This window comes from Ovis canadensis, chromosome 1 (genome assembly GCF_042477335.2).
Source record: "Ovis canadensis isolate MfBH-ARS-UI-01 breed Bighorn chromosome 1, ARS-UI_OviCan_v2, whole genome shotgun sequence".
In the NCBI taxonomy this organism is placed as follows: Eukaryota; Metazoa; Chordata; class Mammalia; order Artiodactyla; family Bovidae; genus Ovis; species Ovis canadensis.
This window is the reverse complement of record NC_091245.1, coordinates 197,277,609-197,300,061: the sequence shown is the minus strand read 5'-3', so window position 1 is coordinate 197,300,061 and position 22,453 is coordinate 197,277,609. Positions and strand designations below refer to the sequence as shown.

At 38.5% G+C, this 22,453-nt stretch overlaps 1 protein-coding gene across 1 annotated transcript in view; it reads right to left on the bottom strand.

Annotated features, from left to right (window-relative positions):
- ATP13A5 (ATPase 13A5) overlaps positions 1 to 22,453 on the bottom strand; it is a 142,193-nt gene that overhangs the window by 85,702 nt on the left and 34,038 nt on the right. Inside the window, exons 2-7 of the mRNA XM_069593402.1 lie at positions 16,677 to 16,850; positions 15,837 to 15,983; positions 15,406 to 15,476; positions 15,219 to 15,299; positions 6,018 to 6,087; positions 3,030 to 3,164 (exon numbers count right to left, since the gene is read on the bottom strand). Coding sequence (XP_069449503.1) covers positions 3,030 to 3,164; positions 6,018 to 6,087; positions 15,219 to 15,299; positions 15,406 to 15,476; positions 15,837 to 15,983; positions 16,677 to 16,850 — 678 coding nt within the window. The remainder of the gene's footprint in view (positions 1 to 3,029; positions 3,165 to 6,017; positions 6,088 to 15,218; positions 15,300 to 15,405; positions 15,477 to 15,836; positions 15,984 to 16,676; positions 16,851 to 22,453) is intronic.

The following is a 22,453-nucleotide window of genomic DNA, read 5'->3' as shown; positions in this document are numbered from 1 at the left end:
GATGGACCTTTGTTGGCAAAGTAATGTCTGCTTTTTAATATGCAGATATTAAGTATGTCTAGGTTGGTCATAACTTTCCTTCCAAGGAGTGTCTTTTAATTTCATGGCTGCAATCACCATCTGCAGTGATTTTGGAGCCCCCTAGAATAAAGTCAGCCACTGTTTCCATTGTTTCCCCTTCTATTTCCCCTGAGCTACTGGTGTGTATTTATAATATATATTCCTTTTGTGATGAAGGGAGTTAAAATGGTCTTCTATTATTTGTCCACTCCTGACAGAGTAGTTTATGTGATTAATCAGTCTAAAACTAATAGGGTCCTATAGAAATTTACTCTACAGCACATGCCCCCACATTCCCTGTGGCCAGCCAATTTCTTAATTAATGTTTAAAGTTTTCAAGGGCTCTTGCTCATGCCTTGCTGGTAGCCCTGGCAAAATGATAGAATCCTAAAAAGGTGGGACCTAAAAAAAGTTTAACCTCCACTATCTACAGCTGAGGAAAGTGAGTCCAGAGAGGAGAAAGAGTTCCCAGAGCCACAGTGGATGAATCAGTAGTGGTTTAGAAGCCCACTCTGGGGCCTTCCTGCACTGCTTCCTTGTTCAAGTTAGAATGCCTGTCTTCCCTCTCTAGGCCACCTCCCATCTTTCCATAATCTAGTTTCTCCACTCCAAGAATAACAGTAAAAACAGCAACAACCATATCAGTGGTAACAAAAAGTAACATTGGATGAGTGCCTACTATGGACTAGGAACATATGTAATTCAAATGCATTGTTTCATTTAATTTTCTCTACTATATACATGGCATCACTGACTTGATGGACATAAGTTTGAGCAAGTTCCAGGAGTTGGTGATAGACAGGGTGTGCTGCAGTCCATGGGGTCGCAAAGAGTTGGATATGACTTAGCAACTGAACTGAACTGAACTATAACAGTGAACACACACACACACACACACACACACACACACTCACACATCTCACAGAAAAGGAAACTGACTACTAAAGTGTCCAGTAACAAACAGTGTCAAGTAATACAAATAGGATTAGTGTGTGTAGGGTGGGAGGATTTTAACTTGAAAAGATCTCCCTGCCAAAGTCCTCAGATCTTTCTGTATTTTTCCTAGAACCCTGAGATGGTCAGCGATGATATACTCAGGTATATGTTGAGTATGTGTCTTCCCAACAGAAGGAAGCACATGGAAGAAGAACTGTATTCACTGATGTTTGACATCAGCCAGAAAGCACATGAGTGGTTTGAAGGTATCAAATTATCCATTCTATTAAAACAAAGATTTCTCAAAACCCAGGAGCTAGAAATTTGATTTGGGGCTTCACATTACATACCTCTATCAAATGACAAAAGTAAAACAACTATAATTTGTTTCCTACTGTGGCTGAACAGAATCTGGCAGATCCTTTATTGTCCTGGTGTCTATTTTCCTACTTTTGTTCACATGCTAAGAATTCACCAGAACAGTCACTCTTCCCCTAGACTTGGCAGCCAGACACAAAGAAATTATCACCATGAAAGGCAGGTTACTTACTGATCATTATTAATATTTGTGTGGCTTTTGTGATTTTAAATTAGTTCATGATGAAATACACTAGGCCACTCATTTTTAAAAAAGCAAAAACAAACAAAAAACCCTAAACAAAAGAAACCCCTCTAGTTTTCACTCTCTAGCTCAAAGTGTCTCCATTCATTTAACTTTTCATTTTTAAGTCCTGCTTTCTAACTCTTTAAATATATTGCCTTTCTTTCATTTCTCATCAAACACTTCCTAACTCAAAATTTGCAGAATCTAAAACCAGATAAAAAGCCAATCTTAGACCTCATATTTGCCTAGTGACTGAAACAGAGTAAGAATAAAAATCTCTTTCGATTGGACTTGTTTAAAGCCTCCAAGTCTGTGTTACTGACATATGCCCAGACTCCTGACAGCTAGACGGCATCTCTTATGCATAGGTCTGACTTTTCTTTCCCAGCAATGTGCTACTTTGGAAAGGATCTTCTGCTAAAGAAATATCACACATGTAATACAATTTCATTTATAGGGAACCAGAAGCCCTGATTCTGTCACAAAATCACTTTATGATACGAACCAACCCCCTGTATCTTAGCTTCCTCTTCACCAGATGATGGATGAAGTTTGAGACCAGGTGATTTTAAAAGTTCGGCAGAGTTGACAGATACAAGTATCACTCTTTCCCCTGTCTAAAAAGTCAATTTCACAATCACGTTTCCAAAAATATACAACAAATACATTGAGACACACTTAGAAGTTGCCTCATAGTTTAGCCTGATGAATCTTGAGCAAAGTAGCAGAACATTTTCTGGAAAGGTGCAGTGGGAAACAGAGACTTAGAGGGGCTGTGGATTTATAAGTAATATTCAGCTAGATTCCACTTCAGAAAGCATTAGTCACTCAGCCTTGTCTGACTCTTTGCGACCCCATGGACTGTAGCCCACCAGAATCCTCTGTCCATGGAATTCTTCAGGCAAGAATACTAGAGTGGATAGCCATTCCCTTCTCCAGGGCATCTTCTTGACCCAGCTCTTGAACTCAGGTCTCAATTCATTGCAGATGAATTCTTTACCGTCTGAGCCACTAGGGAAGCCATCCACTTCAGAATACGCTGTTATATCATTTGTAAGACTGATTTTCCTTAAAAGGAAGATTTTAATTGGCTATAAGATGAACAATGATGGAAGATGACAGAAAGGTACTATACTGTCATCATTAATCCATCATTTTCCTATCAGACTCAGACATAGCCTCAGAGTCCTTCTAAACATAGTTACTCAATGCAGCCTTCAGTCGATAACCAGAGTTTGCAAAGATGTTTAAATCTATCTGACATTCCTGAAACCCTCCTTCTGAGATCCAAGATTTAGTAAGCCCTTGCTTTTTGCTTTATTATGACTTACGTTTAACGAAGCAACTCTTTGCTCTCAGAGGAACCATATTTTTGGCTTTTCGTGCAGCCTGAGGCTAAATAGAATCCAACTATGATTTCTGTTCTTACCTGTCGCAAATCATACACACTTAAGCCAATGGAGAGAACAGACAAGATGATGATGGCCACTGAGTATTCGATGTAACCTTGAGACAGCCACAAAGTGAGGGTAAAGACTTGTAACACGTAGAATGGATTTAAAACCTGCAGGTATGAAAAGAGATTCTGGGTCACCTGCATGGACCTTAGTGGTAGTCTAGATAATGTCATTTCTTTATAGGATTTTTTTCTTTCATTTTTGCAACATACAACAATAGAATTCACTCAGAGCTCCATTAATTTCAGTAGAGGCAATGTCAAGCTCATAGAATGCGATACAGTAGAAGTGAATTTATTTTAGGCGTTCAGAACCATGCTCACAAATTGATCCTTCTTATTTATTTTGAACTTTCAAAAATATTTGACCAATAACAAAATCTAATAGTGTACCTTTTTAAACAGATGTACCCACATTGGGGGAGAAACATGATTCAGACTCTTTTAAGAACAAACTTCAGTTTTGAACTTTGTACTGCAGGCTTCTTTTTCATGTAATCACATGCTACAGATGTAGTCAAGTTGTGCAATGAAGGATTTCACTTTTATCCAAATAATTCATTTAAAAATAATACTCTCATGTCACAGGTCTTAGCAAGATTCTCTGAGAGCATGGACATTCTCTTAAACAAGAAGGGATAGTCTTACTCAGGAAAGAGAGAAGTCTTATTCAAAGTTGTAGTGAGAATTATGTGCAGAATGTATCACCAGTTCCAAGCAGGTATTTTTGGTCTCTTAATAATATCTTGGACTTTTTTTGTTCCCTCAATTGTCCCCATTCTAGTCCTGCTGACTTTACTATTAATAATAATAGCAGAGAGGGCAAACCCCAGGGAACTAGAGAAGGTCACATGACCTACACACTTAGCTTGAATTAAACACCCCTTCTGAGCCGGACAAAGATTTTTCTTTTTCTCAGTAAAGTGCTCTTTATAATCTAAATGAATTAGATGAAATATTACTTAAAATCAGTGCTGTTCTTTCTTACCTCCATCTTCTATAATTTTCTAATATATTAAATAAATTTCTACCTTCGTCCTAAAAATAAACTGACATCTGGTTCATAAGTTAACCCTTGGCTGTATTTCATTGGTTAAGAAAGCTTGTGTTCCTTAGCTTTTTTATTATTTCCATTGCAACATGCTTTTCTTACAAATTATAGCTCTTCTGTCTGTTCAGCATGAAATGCTTTAATTATAAATTATGCATTTCTAGTAATACGATTTTGAGTTTGTATAACCTCAGTAGAAAATTGGTTAAATACTTCTTGTAGAAGAAACAAAACCATCCTAATTAATTTAGTTCTCTTATTCAATATTCTTTTGAAATCAAATGTAAAGACATAGGTTTTCTTGTTATTTTTTCTACTAAAGACCTAATAAGTAAGTGTCAGGAAATATTAGCACTCTTTTCAAAGTAGACTAAATAGACACTTGAAAGAGTCTTTGGTAATTTGAAAATGTACATGAATAAGAACTTTTAAAAGCAATCTGCTTTTTAATAATAGGAGAGATTGTGCTTATGTGCAGGCATGGGATACAGAGGAAACCTCAGTACCTTCCGATCAATTTTTCTGTGGACCTAAGACTGTTCTAAACAAAAAAGTCTAATAAAAAATTATTTTTTAAAAATGGCCATGTAAAAACTGAAATGGCCATCTTTGTGGATTAGAAACAGACTGGAAACGTGGAGCACTGAGCGGAGACAGATCGATCAGCGTGTTAGGTTTTACACAAAGACAGGAGATCACCGGCTAGGAGCTCAATTTTATGAGGAGGCAATGGCACCCCACTCCAGTCCTCTTGCCTGGAAAATCCCATGGACGGAGGAGCCTGGTAGGCTTCAGTCCATGGGGTCGCCAAGAGTTAGACACAACTGAGAGACTTCAGTTTTACTTTTCACTTTCTTGCATTGGAGAAGGAAATGGCAACCCACTCCAGTGTTCTTGCCTGGAGAATCCCAGGGACGGGGGAGACTGATGGGCTGCCATCTATGGGGTCGCACAGAGTTGGACACGACTGAAGTGACTTAGCAGCAGCAGCAGCAGCAGCAGCAAGTATCCCACAAATGGCAGGAGACAACGAGGCTTGCTAAAGATAACAGCAATAGCCCCTGGATTTGTCCTGCCCCAGAGCAGAGGCTGAGAAAAGTCACAAGCAGCCAGGGTTCCCCAGCAGCAGAGGGCGGAATAGGAGAGACAAGTTTGTGGTGCCGCTGTGACTTTGGCCAAGCACCAAGCTGACTCAGGGCCTGCATCCAACAGATCCACGATGGACAGAGCACAATCCTCCAATACAAGCTCCAGTTCTGAACTTGGGACCCATGGTGACCAGTATGACCCAGAGAAGCAAAGTGAGCAAGGAGTGAGGGATGCACGGAGGAAGGAAAGTCCCAGCCAAGCTGAGCTTACCAAAATAAATAAACTCCACAGCATACAGAGAAAATATTCTAAAACAAACAGAAACACTAAAAAGGGAAGGAGTCACTATCAAGAGACTAGATATAATAGAGTGATAGAACAATACAAAAAAGGATCAAATAATACTTTTTAAATCCTCAAAGAGATCATGAAATGATAACAATCCTTCCCCCTCCCCACTATAGCCATCATCAAAAACTGAAAAAAACAAAGAGGAGATTATGAAATGAAAATCTCTCCCTCACACTGGGAAGGAATTTTTTTAAGTAGATTTGAATTTAGAAAAAGTGATTATTGAAAAGGACCAGTTATAAATCCTGGAATAAAAAATATATATATTTATTGAAATAATAATAAAAAATAAAGCCTCAATAGACAGGAAAAGTAGAAACTAAAGTCAATGGAAATAACCAAAGAAAGTTGCACAAAATACAGATTTTTGTCCTTGTCAATGTATGCATGTTTTTAAGATTTCCCTGGGTGCTAGAAATGAAAAAGGAAAAAACAGTATTTTATTTTTAAAAACAAATGAAAACAGTTACCTGTTTAACAAGAAGCTTCCATATGGGTTGGATTTCAACCTCAATGGCATTTGGCCCGCACACTAATCTTCTGTAGGAGATTGATCATCTATTAGTGTCACACCAACATGCTTATCAATAAGTGAGTACAGGCGACACGAAGCAGAAGTCCCTTCTCTCCCCTTAAAGGACTTTGTGCTTTCAATTAAAAATTAATATGCCAATCTCAAAATACTACTATATTTGTAAATGAAAGCACATGGTGGACAAGTTGTTTTTCTGTTAAATATACCTTAAGTACAGTATAACTCATGAATCAAAATGAATTTAGAAAGGCATTTTTTTAAATTGATTATATTCTAAGAGCAGCTAAAAAGAAACAGATATGACAGTGTTCCTAGAATTCTCAGGAATTCTAGATTGCTCTTGATGTTGGAGATCATATCTGTCTTACCTTGGTATCTCTAGCACCTAGACAGGTCTTTAGTTTTTGAACTCAATGAGTACATGAAGGAATGAACCAATGAACTGGAAGATGGTATATGGCTTTCATGGCTAACACTTTGTAAACCCGCATACATGTACATTACAATAAGAAGCCCTAAGGGAGGAATACATTAGGAGGTTGGGATTAACATATACATATTACTATATATAAAGTAAGAAATCAACAAGGACCTACTATGTAGCACCGAAAGCTTTACTCGATAGTCTGTAATAACCTATCTGGGAAAAGAATCTGAAAAAGAATGAATATATTTATATATATAACTGAACCACTTTGCTGTAATCACCTGAAACTAACATAACATTGTAAATCAACTGCACTCCAATATAAAATAAAAGTTAAATTTAAAATAGTTTTAAAAACAAAAGAAAGAACTGATATTGTCTCTTTGCCAATGGGAAGAACTATTCAATGTGGGTATTTTGACAAAGATGCACATACCTAATATTAATCATGACAATGTAACTTTTAAGCAGAGATGCCGGTGTCAGAAACTGCATTTAACCATTCATATACATTTTTCCTGTGAGACTTTATATTATCATCATTATTATAAAGAAAACTGAAGTTTAGAGAAACTAAGTAACTTTCCCAGAGTCTCAGAGCGAGAAAGCAGCAGAGCCAGGCTTCCCACCATGGTCTCTACGACTCCACTTTACTCTCTCCCTCAGTAAAGATGGAGGAGAAAATCTGCCTGATGGACTTTTGGTCTGTGACAGAGAGCTGAGTCCAAGGTTGTCTGACTTCTAAGCCATGCTAGTCCAAATGCAATTATCACTTGCAAGGGATTGTAAGGACTCAAACCAAGGTCTTCCGACTCCTCATGTGTGAAAACACCATGGTTCAGAGATATTGAGAAACAGTGAAGTCAAATAGCATGTACTACTGTAAGGGACGTCAGAAGTCCCTAAGTCTCACATTGAAAAAGGACCAGCTCAAGCCACTTTAGTGGTTAAAATCCTTTTCCAAAAGCCATCAAAATAACCTGTTGTTGGCAAGTATTCAGAACTTCTAAGAATCCTAAACTTGGTTTTCCTCTCTCTCCTTGGAATACCCTCCCCACATCCTTCACTTTGTTAAGGTCTGCTTAGCCTTTGAGATGGAGAAGGCGATGGCACCCCACTCCAGTACTCTTGCCTGGAAAATCCCATGGATGGAGGAGCCTGGTGGGCTGCAGTCCATGGGGTCACTAAGAGTCGGACACGACTGAGTGACTTCACTTTCACTTTTCACTTTCATGCATTGGTGAAGGAAATGGCAACCCACTCCAGTGTTCTTGCCTGGAGAATCTCAGAGACGGGGGAGCCTGGCGGGCTGCCATCTGTGGGGTCGCACAGAGTCAGACACGACTGAAGCGACTTAGCAGCAGCCTTTGAGAGCTAAATCTGATAATAGAGCTTGGTGGTGATACGGACAGAGTAGGATAACCAAACAGTTAGTCTAGAAATCCCACTAGGGGATTATAGATAGGGAGCTTTAGGAGGCAACTGTAAGTTAATATCACTTGAGAAAACAATCCAGACATTGTAAATATAGCAGGCTTGCTTAATAACAAAACTATACAGGTCAATGGCACCTGCATCTTGCTGGTTGAGGTAAGTAAATGATCCCATATATATATGAGGAAATGACATTCTAAAGTACAAGTACCTCTTTACACTGAAACCTGAGATAGTTTACTACACTTTAGCATATGTTAGCTTCCCTCATGGCTCAGTTGGTAAAGAATCTGCCTGCAGTGCCGGAGACCTGGGTTTGATTCCTGGGTTGGGGAGCTACCCTGGAGAAGGAAATGGCAACCCACTCCAGTTTCTTGCCTGGAGAATCCCATGGACAGAGGAGCCTGGCAGGCTATAGTCCACAGGGTCGCAAGAGTCGGACAAGACTTAGTGACTAAACCACCACCACCACCAGCACCTTCCTACTGATTTGAATCGCTCCATGACAATCTGGGTTTGACTGTGGAGGGACAAGAAGACTCCCCCACCTGATTTAGAGGAGAAGCTGATGATGGAAGCCTGATGTCTACTCAAGGATGAGGAAGAAGGTGGTCTCCTCCCCCTCCCCAGTTTCCCTTTGATTATAAAAAATGCAGCCCACTAAGTTCTTACGTAGAGTCCTCTGGCCTGTCCACTTGTATCCTTCACAAGTGTCCTATACTAATAACTCACGCTTATCTATCACTTTGCTTCTCACTGAACTCTTTTTATGTCTTGACTCCACCAAGCTCTGAAATGTATTCTGTGGTTTCAGGGTTAAGAACTTTGAGATTCAACAGGCTTGGGTACTGCTAAGCCTTTGTACTTGTTGCCCCTTCTACCTGGGCCAGTTTCTCTCACATCTTTGCATGGCTCATGCCCTCATTTCATTCAGGCCTCTGTTTAAAAGGCATCTTCTTATTGGAGGCTCTTCTCCAATTCAATTTAAAATAGCTACCCTGACCACCAAGTCAGATTATCTTTATCTCCTTAACCTAACTCATTTTTCTTTATAGACTGTTTGATAATCTGAAGTTATACCTTATTTTTTACATGTTAATCGGCATGCAAACAATAGACTATCTTCCACTATTACATAAGCATCTAGAGGTCACTGGTATATTCCGAATGCCTAAAGCAGGGCCTAATTCATAGAATGTACTGAGGAATGATTTGTTAAATGAGTTGAATGGATGAATGAAGTGTGAGCCTTGGTTCTCTTACCTAGAAAATGGGTTGATAATACCTGCCTAATAAAATTGCTATTAGCAGCAAAATAAGCATTTAGCACAAGTGCCTAAAACATGTGCCATGTTCAGTCATGTTTGACTCTTTGCTACCCCATTGTCCGTGGAATTGTCCAGGCAAAGAGTACTGGATTGGGTTGCAATTTCTTCCTCCAGTGGATCTTCTCCACCCAAGGATCAAACCTGTGTCTCTTGCATCTCCTACATTGGTGGGTGAATTCTTTACCACTGCACCACCTGGGAAACCCACCTAGAACATGACAGATCCTTAATAAGTAACAACTATATTTGACATAGTCTCCATTCCTGTATTAATTAGTTAATTATTTTTCTTGTCCCTAATAACCCTTCATTTCTTAGTAACCTCTTTGAATTGTAACATATAATTACACGTCTTTTAGCTTGAATTTCCTAGGCTCTCTTTAATGGCAGAGAGGGAGCTTTCTCAGCTCTATTTTTCTGACATCTAGGGGCACAGTATCTGTCACAGAGAATGTTCCCTAAATATTGGAATTAATTAATGAGGACCTTCATGAACCACGACTAGAATACCGTCTCCCCTAACAAGGCTGTAAACCCAGTTTACAGAACGATAGCAGCACACAGGCTGTGGAAGTCAGTTTAGAAAGAAGCAAGCCAAGTGCCGTATGACCTTTTTCTTTGTTGGGTGAGATGGTTTCTAATGTTACCATTAAAGGAGAGGTACCCAGCTCTTATGAGAACTGAGATCCAGTAGGTTCATACTGGCCTGTGATGATCCTCTTTAGGGAACATCCGGAAAATGTGAATAAAAAATATTGCCTGTCATGTCAGTGAATAAAGGACGTTGTAGCCATTTGACCATCACATTGCCGCAGCCACCTTGAAGTTTCATCCTGAGGGAACTCAGGATAGAAACTGGATGCCTGCTATCTAGAGGGCTGCAGTCCACAGGGTCACAAAGAGTCGCACACAGCTGAGATGACTTAGCACGCCATGTAGCAGTCAACTGCTGCAGCCTCTGATGGTGCACGCTGAGGAGACACGGGATGAAAAAACATAGGATACTGGCTCCAGAGAGCTAATGTCCATACCAAAGCAATCATTTCAGTGAGCCCAGATTCTTGCATCTTCCCATACATAGAAAAGTGCTACATTCTTAAACTTGAGACCTCCAGTTTTCTTCAATTAACAGTAACCTGAAGTTCTCACTACCTGGTCTTTGTTGCAAAAATTCCTATATGTCCTGGCTCCTCAACCCCCTTGCCTCTTTGAAGCTGTCCCTCAGAGTGATCTGAGAGTCCGGTCTCACTGGCTTAAAGTCCTCAGAATGCCTGCCAAATAAAACATGATTCTCAACGTTTATGTTGTCAGACAGCAACGATGTTTGAATCACAAACTGGCATGCCCCTTGATGTTTCACCTTTTCCACTGTCTCTTGCCAAAATGTATTGTGTGGCTAGAGATCATGTACTCATCTCAATCTCAGCATGAACCACATAGAATTTTCAGGGATATTGATCACTGGTTGAAAACCAGAAGAAGAAATACGAGGTTTGAGTTGGGTCACATTAGCAAAGTTCCAAGGAACAAAGGAGATGACATTCCCTGACTTTAAAAATCTGATAAGCTGGCAGGGAAAGGAAGCCCTAGAACAATTCCAGGTGGCCTCACGAAACTCAGTAGTCTAAATGAAATTAAGTAGACTTGCCTAATATTCAGAACCATTCATAATTACTTTGGATGTAGAAGATCTCTCTTCAAAAGAGATCGAAGGGTTTCTTAACAGGGAAGTTATGAAGGCATTTCTGCACTGGTTATGGGCTACCCTCGAAGAAGCACTGAGATTTCTTGCAACCATGAGATACTAGTAAATGTGCTGAAAGTTATTTATTTCTTAAAAACCAAGCACGAATGACTAGGAATATTTTCTCTGGCAACGGTCTATATCTCTTTTCAACATGATTACTAGTTCTTTCATTCATTTGTCAATTTATTCACCAAATAATTGTTGAGAATATGTTATCTACTGGGCCTTTTAGGCTCCGGATGGTGAAGACTAGGCTGAGAGTCCTCAAAGAGGCAGAAGGACCATGTCAGAATCACTGGTGAGCATTTTCAAACTTCATATAATCACTCTGTTTCCATTCTGATAAGCCATCATTAGCGTCCTTGGCAGGGAGGGAGGTCTGAGGTTTTCCAAAGAGTTAATACTAAGCCAGGGGATTCTGGCATGATCCATTTCCATGAAATTTGGGATTTTAGGGAGCAGCTTTATTAGTGTTTGGAGAAAAGTTCCCAGGTGATTCTACTAGTTAATCCCTCGCTCTCCTAACGGAGACCGAGAAGGAGAGAAGGCTTGAGAAATTCACAGATGCAGAGAAATGGCATCCAACTGCTGGCATTTGGGTATGTCATAGAGTATAACAGGTATGTTAGTCTTTGAGCCCTCCCATTTTAAAATAATAATAAAAGTAAGATTAGCATCTTTTGAGAAATTGCTTTCAGGGGAAAAAATTCCCAATTTTAGCAGTCCAGAGCCTGCTTCTACACTTTATAATTTATACAGAGAACATTCATTTTACAAATGACAAAAGTCATTTTATTTTTTCACACTAGTCTTCATCTGTGACCTGTTCCTTTCATTTCCTAAAGCACGTTTCCAGATAACCTCAGGGAAAGTCAAGTTCTTCCAGAATTTCATGCCCTGTATGTTAGCTAATTGAGGTGCTGCTCATCAGCTTTTGTGGGGATGTGCACAGAGCATTCCCAGGCAGGAAGATCCAGAACACAGAGGACCATGAGGGCATCTAAATGGAGGTGGGGGTGGAGAAATCCCAGGGACAATCTCACCAGGGAGACTCAGGTCTTAGGCTTACTTGTGCTTTCGTAATGTTTTGCTCTGAAACAAAGCATTGGAGTTAAGTGATTTTATACTTTCAGTGAACCCAGAACCATCGAAACATGGGTTATATTTTTAAGTATGTTATTGACTTCTAATCTAATGCTAGGATTGAGACAATTTAATAGGCTTCCAGAACAATGAGTGAAGCCTGTCTCCTCCACTCTGATCAATTCTTCCTTGTTCTTTTCCAAAGAACTGATCTGATGGACAAGTGTCTACACTTGGGTTGTATTTCTAAAGATGGAGATTTCCAAGAGGATAAAGGTCGTGGTATATAGATATGATTTCTTTTCTGACTTTGGCTTTCCGCAAGACCTGAGGAGTAAAAGAGTAGGATTTCATAGCAGCCCCGCTCTTTCTCTCCCCTGCCTTCCCCTTGCTTAGTTTTTCTGTCTCTATTCTCTGGGAAAAGCTTCTATCAGCTTGGAGTTGAACATTGAAGGCAAACCCATCCTCTTTTGCTGCTGTCCACTCAGATTTCTTTCCTCTGTTACTAACAAGCATGCCTTTTTTCTCAGTGGTGTAACAAGTGTTGAGAATTAAGTTTGGTCCTATAGAATCACCAAGCCAATTGTGAATACCACTCCACAGCTCCACATTCAGTGATGTCACACTGGAATCAGCCATGGTTGGAGTATCCCTATTATAGAAATTGGTAAAGCCTATCCATCAAAGCTTTTTTGTTTTTTTCCTTCCAGAGTTCTGGGATACAAGGTGATTGGTCTGGAGCTAGCCCCCAGTTAGGAGGCACCTGGATCTCTTCTGCCAGAAAGTTCTTATGTTTTCAGGAGGCTAAACAGAGGAGGCAGGGACAGGGAGGACTGAGTGAGGAGATGAAGTGTCACTCGACTGAAAAAAAACTGTTCTAATATGAAGACAGCTTGGATGGATGGGGATGAGGTAGGTGTGTTTTTTCATAGGGCCCTGTGTCCATGAGGTAAGAGAATTACTCCAAGTGTCTGTATACCTGTCTAGGACAGTCACTAAGATGGCAAGATGCGTTCAGTTCCTGGATGAGTGAAGGTGAGAGCAGGGAACCTTCTCGAATAATTTTCCTGCTTTCCTCTTGATGGATTCCCTGGTGGCTCAGATGATAAAGGATCCACCTATTATGCAAGAGACCCAGTTTCAGTCCCCTTGATACCCTCTGATAGTTTCTCTCTAGGGTAAATGTGTCACTCCTGATGTCTTCATTTGCTTTTTGCTACTGAAAAGTGAGAACTATGTTCATCTTTGCATTTTCTCTCTTTTTCTGGCTGCTAGGAAGACTGAAAGAGGAGGTTGTATTTTTTGATGACTTTTCATGATCAGAAACTTTTGTGTATCCCTCTTTCTCTATTTCTTATACTGGGTCCTTGCTTTTCATGCAAGCAAGCTCAAATTCATTGAGGAAACTGTTTAGCTATCACTCAACCAACCAATCCATCATATTTAATTTTTGGAAAAAGTGTTTAGTCTTACATTAAAAAAATAAAAGGGGAAATTTGTGGATGGGTGAGGAATGCTCCATATTTTACTTTCTCTCTTTACTCTCCAAATGGAAAGACTCACAAAATAAAATATGACTATATATTTCTAAGTAGATTATCTCCTCTGTTCTTCATATTTGGGAAACTATATACTTTATCTTGGTTATTAGATTGTCAAGTTCTTTAATGTGTGGACCAAATTTAAATTTAATTATGTATGATGTTTATTAAAGCTTGGCACCTGATAAATAAATAAATGTGAGGTAGCTACATGGATGGAAAATCTGGGGAAATGGTTTCTTAGCAGAGTATATCTATATTCATCAACTAGACTTCCTAAATAGATCAATCCTTTAAATGTCTTGTCAGTGCTAGGAAAGCAATGTGTTTTTAATGACTTTGAAAACTTTTTGTACTTCAGTATTTAAGCATTGTATCTGAAATCTTATATAATGATACCCTGCTTCTAAGGCATTTTGGAATATTGTCAGAATCTAGATGCCCAGTTCATTTTTCATAGTGTTCAAACAGAGGGAAAACTTGAAAACAATAATAGATCAATAACTCACAGGCTTGGTGTGAATACAAATCATGGAGATGCTTGCTAAAAATCCTGTTTTTCTCTCACCACCACCCTAGCTTCTACTTACTAAATCAGAATTATGGAGAAGAACCCAAGAACCTGTATTTTAAAGACTGAATTGCTCCTTCACTTGAGAATTTGTGTTTCTGACCTAGTGTGAAGAAGATCAGGCAAATCCTTCTTCTCATCCTTAAAACTGGGCAAGAAATATAGGGGATTATTAAGATTCTTGAGAAAACTTGCAATGGTTTTCTTTCAGAGTCACCAGGATTCACCATTTCAAACTACAGATGAGTGAAGCAGGGACTCTACGTCACTGTGAGTTAATGAGAAGCCTAAGCATTTCCTGTACTATTATCCTATCATTTCCTAACCTATGTGCCTTTATAGATCTCATTCTCACAACTGTACCTCTATTCTTTGTCGCTCTTTCCCACCAGTCAGTTAATGTCTCCTGGACCATGACTAAGTCTTATTTATCCTTAGATCCCTAGTGCCTTGCAAAATGCCTGGCATATTAGAAGAGTTTAGTTCACAGATCAATGAATGCATTTATTTATTCATTCCTTCCACACAAGTCTATTGAGCTTCTACCATGAATCAGGCACTGTTCTAGATTCTGTAAATAATAGTGGTGAATGACATAATTAACTGAGCAAACAAAATCCTCATCTCCAGGGCCAGTTCTCCTAGTAAAATGCAATCATTATATTGTCTTTCTGTCTCTCAGAGGACCTGGAGGATTAAGATGCTGATGTTTATGAAACGACTCAAGTTTTTTTGAGGAAAGAAATGAGACAACACAGAGAATACTGTTCTATAATCCTGAGAGAAAAGATCAAATATTATTTGATTGCATTGTTCTTTTAGTCTTCCCTTTTTAATAAGTGTGCCTAAAATGAGAATAATTTAGAACACTCTGATGCCAGTAAATGAACTGGGGTTATGTGAAGTTGAGGTAGCCTTGTGCCAACAATTCACTCATCTTAAGCCATGCAACATTTCCATTTATGCTAGCAAAATTTTCTCTGGAGCACCCCAAACCCTACCTACCTGATCTCTTGTTCTTCAGTGGTAAGACCCAGTCCAAACGTGTGATGGATGTCATAGCAGCTGTTGCTATCTTCCAGCAACCTAGGATGTGGTCAGGACAGGAACTGCACTTCAGTTCATGGTGCTCAACAAATCAGTGTTCTTCCCTTATATTCTGATGAGTGTTGAGGGAAAAACTCAGACTTACCCAACTTTCTGAAACTTCTTCTCCAAGTTGTTCCAAACATACCTGATTTTCTGCACTTGGATACATCGCAACTGCGAGTACAAATGTGACAGAACAGAAAAGTGAAAAGAAAATAAAACACGTCAGTTGTGTCTGTTTGTGACCTTCCCAACCCAGGGATCAAACCCAGGTCTTCCACACTGCAGGCGGATTCTTTATCAACTCAGCTAGCAGAGAAGCCCGTAAAACAGATGTCATTCACAAAGTAAAGCCCGTCAAGGAAGGTGAGGGTTGGTTAGTCCAGGTCCTCAAACAGCTCTCACTTTTCTTGACATAGAGCTATAATTTCCAGCCCAGCAGTGTGATTTTCAGAACTTTCATCCAATAAACACATTATTCTCTTGCAAAGAAAACATGCTGTAACATTGTACTCTTAAAATCAAATCACTTACTTTTAATTCTGGCTTCAGTACAGCTTTGTTTATGACTGAGTGGCAGTCGGCCACCAGGGGTTCTTCTGTGTTCTTGCTTATAGGAATCTTCAGTGTGGATAAGTAGAGGCAGATTACCTTCTTCCTCATATATCTTTGAAATTCATCCTAGAGAAGACAATTCAGCCCATGAAATTCTGCAGTGTTATTCCATAAAGCACTCAGTCAACCAAATACCTGCCAAGTCCTAGACCAGACATTGCCAAAGTTTGGGCTACCGATAAAAGCATTTGCATTGCCTTGTAACTTGCTAGACATGTAAGAGTCTTAGTCTCACCCCAGACTTGCTGGGTCAGATATTATTGGGAGGCTAACAGTCCATGTTTTAAAGAGTCCTCCAGGTAATTCTGAATTGCACTAAAATTTGAGAACCACTCTGCTAGGGAAAAAAGAGAAAGATATACTTTGCAAGAAAGTTCATATTCAGGAAATAGTCTCCAGCTATCTTAAAATGACATCTAGGTATTTAAAATGTATAGTATCCCTCAAAACACATGTTTTTGAAAAACTGAACAGTAATTCCCTTGTATATGTTTAAGAGTTATAACACTGACAGCCATTGCTCATGTTATGGTTAAGAGCACTTACAATTAGCCTGACATGGCAGAAAGTTCTCCAGGCAGATGTGGAGGAAATGTCCTACATTCCTAGGTCAAAATAAGGTGTAGCAAATAAGATGACAGAGATAGTCCTGCCATATTGTATCTGGGGGGCAGGGAAGCTCTTAAACAGAGGAGGATCTGCTCTGGAGTGCTGAGCATCACAGGTTGTGCACTAGATGCAACACAGAAGGGCACGCACCGTTGTCCTTAGCAAAACAGTGTCTGCTTCTTGCAAGGAGCATGGGATACAGTAGGCCCATACCCTCCACTGGGGCTTCCAGAAGAATATTAGGGGAAGGACCCCACAGGTCAGCAGGGATGTCACAAGGAAGAGAACTCTGCGTAGCTTCTGGGTCTGGTAACCAAACACCTCCTGGAGAGTAAATAAAAAATCACTCTATGTTTTCCCCACAGAAAATCACATTTTGTTCCAAGACACACAAATGTTAGGTGCAGATTGGGTTGGGAGAGGAATCTAGTTTTGGTTGGTTAGATCAGATCCTTTGCTTACAGCTGTCAGCTGATACAATAAAAAAAGAAAAAGAAAGAAAGACTCATTTTGCTATCCTGGCACATGGAACTAAAATGTTAGGAGCAAGGAACAGGCAGACTTATTTGGTTCTAAATATTCATGAGTCACCTCAGATTTATTAATGTAAAATACCTATGTTTTAGATCAGATTTACTTCTTTTAGATAAAAGGCTTTTAAAAATTATTAATATGAACTTATTGGCGGAAGATGATAAATTATGACCAATAGGATTCATATCTTGTTTTAGGAATGAAAGTGTGCATAAATGTACTGCTTTGTAAAACAGTAGGGTGATATAAATTAAGAGATTATTTGTACATGTGAAAGATTTTCAACAGACAGCTTATAGGTATTCATCCTGAGAGTAACATGTGAAATATTTTTGCTTTAATAATTGATTAGTTAACACTTGTCATGAATTGTGTAAAGATTTGAGATGTAGTTTTAGGGGAATATAAATAGCCAAAAACAATAGATTTGCTTAATTAAAGCTAATTTCTAGTTTCCACCTCCTACCATGAAATTTCACAGTATTGTTTTCTAAATTTCAAAAAACTAGATAGTGTATTTAGAAAACCCAGAGGGCTCCTGATTATGAGTGACATTGTTACTCTACCATTATTTTACTTTCTGCTATTATTGTGTGTGTGGGTGTGTTTTCTATGACTGAAATCGGGGTCCAGATCATAGGAGTGTAATGTCAAGAAAATAGGTTTTTCTACAGCACTTTCAGTGGCGGAATCTCCTGAATTTTATGCCAGTTTACTTTTAAATTTTTCTCTATTTTCGACCATGCTGAGTCTTTATTGCTGCACGTGGGCTTTCTCCAGTTGTGGTGTGTGGACTTCTCACCGCAATGGCTTCTCTTGTTGTGGAGCACAGCCTCTAGGACACTTGGGCTTCGGGAGATGTGTCTGCAGGCTTAGTTGCCCTGCAGTACGTGGAATCTTCCCTGACCAGGGATTGAACCGCTACACTGGCAGACAGATTCTTAACTGCTGGACCACCAGGGAAGTCCTTAGGACAGTTTGAAAGTGAAAGTGAAGTCGCTCAGTCGTGTCTGACTCTTTGCGCCCCATGGACTGTAGCCAACCAGACTCCTCTGTTCATGGGATTTTCCAGGCAAGAATACTGGAGTGGGTTGCCATTTCCTTCTCCAGGAGATCTTCCCAACCCAGGGATTGAACCCGGGTCTCCTGCATTGTAGGCAGACACTTTACCGCCTGAGCCATCATGCTCATAATAAATCTTTTGGCTTACTTCTTTGGGAAAATTTTTATCTTCAAAATAATAACTGTAATTAATATTTTCTAATAAAGAACTCTGGTAGATCAAGATTTCAATAAAAGTTGATGAAAGTAACACTTAAACATATTGAAAAGGTCCCAGGTTTAAGAAGCAAAGATGTAAGTTGGAGTCACCACTCTGTTGGTTTCCAATTATGTAAACTTAGGTAAATCATTTCATTTCTAGGAAATCCCAATTTACTCTTCTACAAAAACAATTAGAAATATGTACTTTATAGGGCACTTGGACTCAAATGAGATAATGTCACCTTAAGTGTTCTGCAAAGTAATTACAAGGTTAAGAGTTTCTTTCCACTACTCCTTAATAGGATCACCTACTTGGGGAAAAACTATCCATTAAGTTTTGCGATGCAACTATTTGGAAATTATTCATGATAAGCTTTACATGCATCTTAGAAACACACGTTCACTCTGCTTTAAGCATATTTTCAGTTAGAGCTCCTTTCTCTCTCCTATCTTTCCTCTGATTCTGTAAACCTGCTTTGGTTTTATTTGTCGGGTACATTAGGTTTATTAGACTCAAATAAAAAGTATATGCCAGTGCACATATTATGTCAAAAATATGCATTCTTTCACATTTTAAAAAATGGAATAGCTTTAGCTTTACGTTTGTAAAATTTATTCATTTCCTTTTAGTTTGGGCTGTGTTTAGCTCGTTGCTGCAAGTGGCTTTCCCTAGTTGCAGAGCCAGAGCTGCTCTTCAGTTTTGGTGTGCAGGCTCCTCTTTGCATGAGCTTCTCTTATTGCGGAGCACAGGCTGGATGGAGGTGTGTGGGCTTCAGTAGTTGTGGCACATGGGCTTTGTTGCCCCGTGGCATGTGGGATCTTCTCAGACCAGGGATTGACCTACTGTCCCCTGCATTGCAAGGTGAATTTTCAATCACTAGACCACCAAGGAAGCCTAATAGTCATTCTTTTACAAAGCTATTTACAGGGTCTGTTTCCAAAGCCCAAGAGTATGCAAAATAGAAGCAGAATAGTTTGGAATTTTAGTTCAGCTTTTAGCTGAAATGAGCACATTTGTAGACAACATAACTTTTTTCTGTTTACTTACATACAGCAATGGCATTGGTAATCATAATTCTGGTTTTCCATCAGGTCTTTTCTATACAACAATTATTTTTATTAAAAAAATAACTCACAATTATATCAAGACTTCAATGAAATCACTACGGCTACATACTTCCAATAACCTTATAAATTGAGTAATTCTTTAGAGAAAGCAAGGTGATAAATTATATTAAGAATTATAAAGATGTTTCTATCCCCTGAATCAATAATTCCACACTCAAAAATATACCCTAAGGAAATAATACAGAAAGTGATGTATATAAAGATTTCAGCACAGCATTATCTGTAATAGCAAAATTATTAGAAAGAATAAATGATAGCTAACAGTTCAATAAGATGTGAGTGAAAACAATGGGCTATTGTGGAACCATTTAAAACAAAATGTATGAACTCGATTTAGAAGTATGGGTATGATATGCTGCTGCTGCTGCTGCTAAGTCACTTCAGTCGTGTCCGACTCTATGCATCCCCATAGACAGCAGCCTACCAGGCTCCCCTGTCCCTGGGATTCTCCAGGCAAGAACACTGGAGTGGGTTGCCATTTCCTTCTCCAGTGCATTAAAGTGAAAAGTGAAAGTGAAGTCACTCAGTCGTGTTCGACTCTAGCGACCCCATGGACTGCAGCCCACCAGGCTCCTCCATTCATGGGATTTTCCAGGCAAGAGTACTGGTGGAGTGCCATTGCCTTCTCCAGGGCATGATATGATATATGATATAATGTTAAGTGAAGAAAAGAACAGATAAAATAGATGGACAACAAATAGCAATATGATGAACTTTAACCTTACTATATCAATAATTACAGTAAATGCAAAAGGTCTTAATTCTATGTTTCAAAGCAAGGATGATCAGGCTAGACAATAAAAGATTTAGTATATGCTGTTTAAAAGAGACACACTTTAAATGCAAAGAAGCAGATAGATTACAAAGATAAAGAAGGGGGAAACAGCACACAAACACTAAAAAAAACAGAATCAATAAAGCTATATTAATGGCAGACAAAATAGACTCTAAAAAAAAGAAATAAGAGGAAAAGGACAAAGATTTAATCAACAAAGAGACATAACAATCTTAAATTTTTGTGCATCTATAAACACAATTTCAAAACTTATAAAGCATACTTGATAGGACTTAAATTTACTCTCATTATTGGAGATTTTAAAACATAAAGAAGGAAATAATAAAGATAGGAAGAGAAATAAAGAAGATAGAAAGTAGACATACAATAGACAAAATCAGTAATGCCAGATTTGTACTTAGAGGGGTTAACAAAATTGATAAACTCAAATCTGAATATTTTATGGTTATTAAAGAAAATGAATGTGTAACTAAAAGCCATAATACCAAAGAAGATCTTCAATCCCAGATGGCCTGTGAATCCTTTCAAATATCTGAGATAGAAGCAATATCAGTCTTTCACAAACTCTGTCATAAATAGAGGATGTAGGAATACTTCCAACTCATTTTATGAGGCTGGCATATTTAGATACCAAGATCAGATAGGTATGTAATAAGAAAGAAAGATTATAGGCTAGGATTTATAAGAAACATGGATGAAATCATCCTGAAGTACATTTTCTAAATCAGTGAAATATTTTAAAAGTGATGTGTCATTATCAAATGCAGTTTATTCTAGGACTACAAGAACCTGAAAAATCAATGTATTTTGGTAAATTAGCTTGAGGAGGAAAATGAAAATCAGATACAGAGAAATTTTCATGAAATTTAATACCAATACATTAAAAAAGAAAGAAACCTCTCAGCAACCTAGCAACAGATAAGAACATCTGTCAGCTAATATCATGCTTAATGATAAAATATTACTGCTCTTGAAGTGACAAGCAAAATAAGGTTACCAGCAATCACCACTAGTATACAGTGTAGTACTGGAAATCTTAACCATTGCATAAGACAAGAAAATGAAATAATGTTTATAATAATTAGAAAATGAAAAGTAATAATACTATATTATATACTTGAAAGTTGCCAAGAGAGGAAGTCTTAAATGTTCTCACCACAAAAGAGAAGTGATAATTATGTGAGGTGATGGAGGTGTTAGCTAATATTATGGTGCCAATTATTTCACAGTATTTAAGTATATCTAATCAATTCCCTGGTGGCTTAGACGGTAAAGCATCTGCCTACAATGCCGGAGACCCGGGTTCAATCCCGGGTTGGGAAGATCTCCTGGAGAAGGAAATGGCAACCCACTCCAGTATTCTTGCCTGGAAGATCCCATGGACGGAGAAGCCTGGTTGGCTACAGTCCATGGGGTTGCATAGAGTTGGACATGACTGAGCGACTTGACTTGACTTGACTTTACTAATCAACATATTGCATGCTTTAAACTTACAAATTTTTATATGTCAATTATATCTCAATACCTTTGGAAAAAAAGAAGTAAAACTCTGTTTATGAGTAGATAATGTGATTACATACATAAAGAAATTCAAAAGAATGTGCAAACAATTATCGCAGTTAATAAGTGAAATTATCAAGGTTTTTGGATACTGTGTCAATATGGAAAAGCCAATTGTATTTATGTACTGTATACTGGTTACTATATACTGTTACTATATACTGGTAACAAACAACTTGAGAGTAAAGTTGAATATCATTTGTAGTACTATCAAGGGGAAAAAAATCAATTATCTTGTGATAGTTCTATCAAAATTGTGCAGGAGCTCTGAACTAAAAACTACATATTACTACTGAAAGCAAAGATACAAATAGAGAGGTTTATTAAGTTTAAGGACTAACCATTAGCAATCCCATTTAACTAACTGATGATTGAATTCATGGAACTGTACAATGAAGATCAGTGTACTTTTTGACATCAGTGTATGTATATATGTCGATAAAAAATAAAACAAAAGTAGAGTTTGTTATTAGATGTCCAAGCAGGTGGAAGTTACTTTACTTACTTTAGTGTGATTGAATTGAGCAAGAGAGAACGACAGCAAAATTTGGGAAGTGAATGATAAAAGAAAAGGACCATAGAAAGGACTCCTATGGAAAGTGGGAAGTTCGGTGACCCGGGGAAGACAGTAACTGCCTTGAGCTGT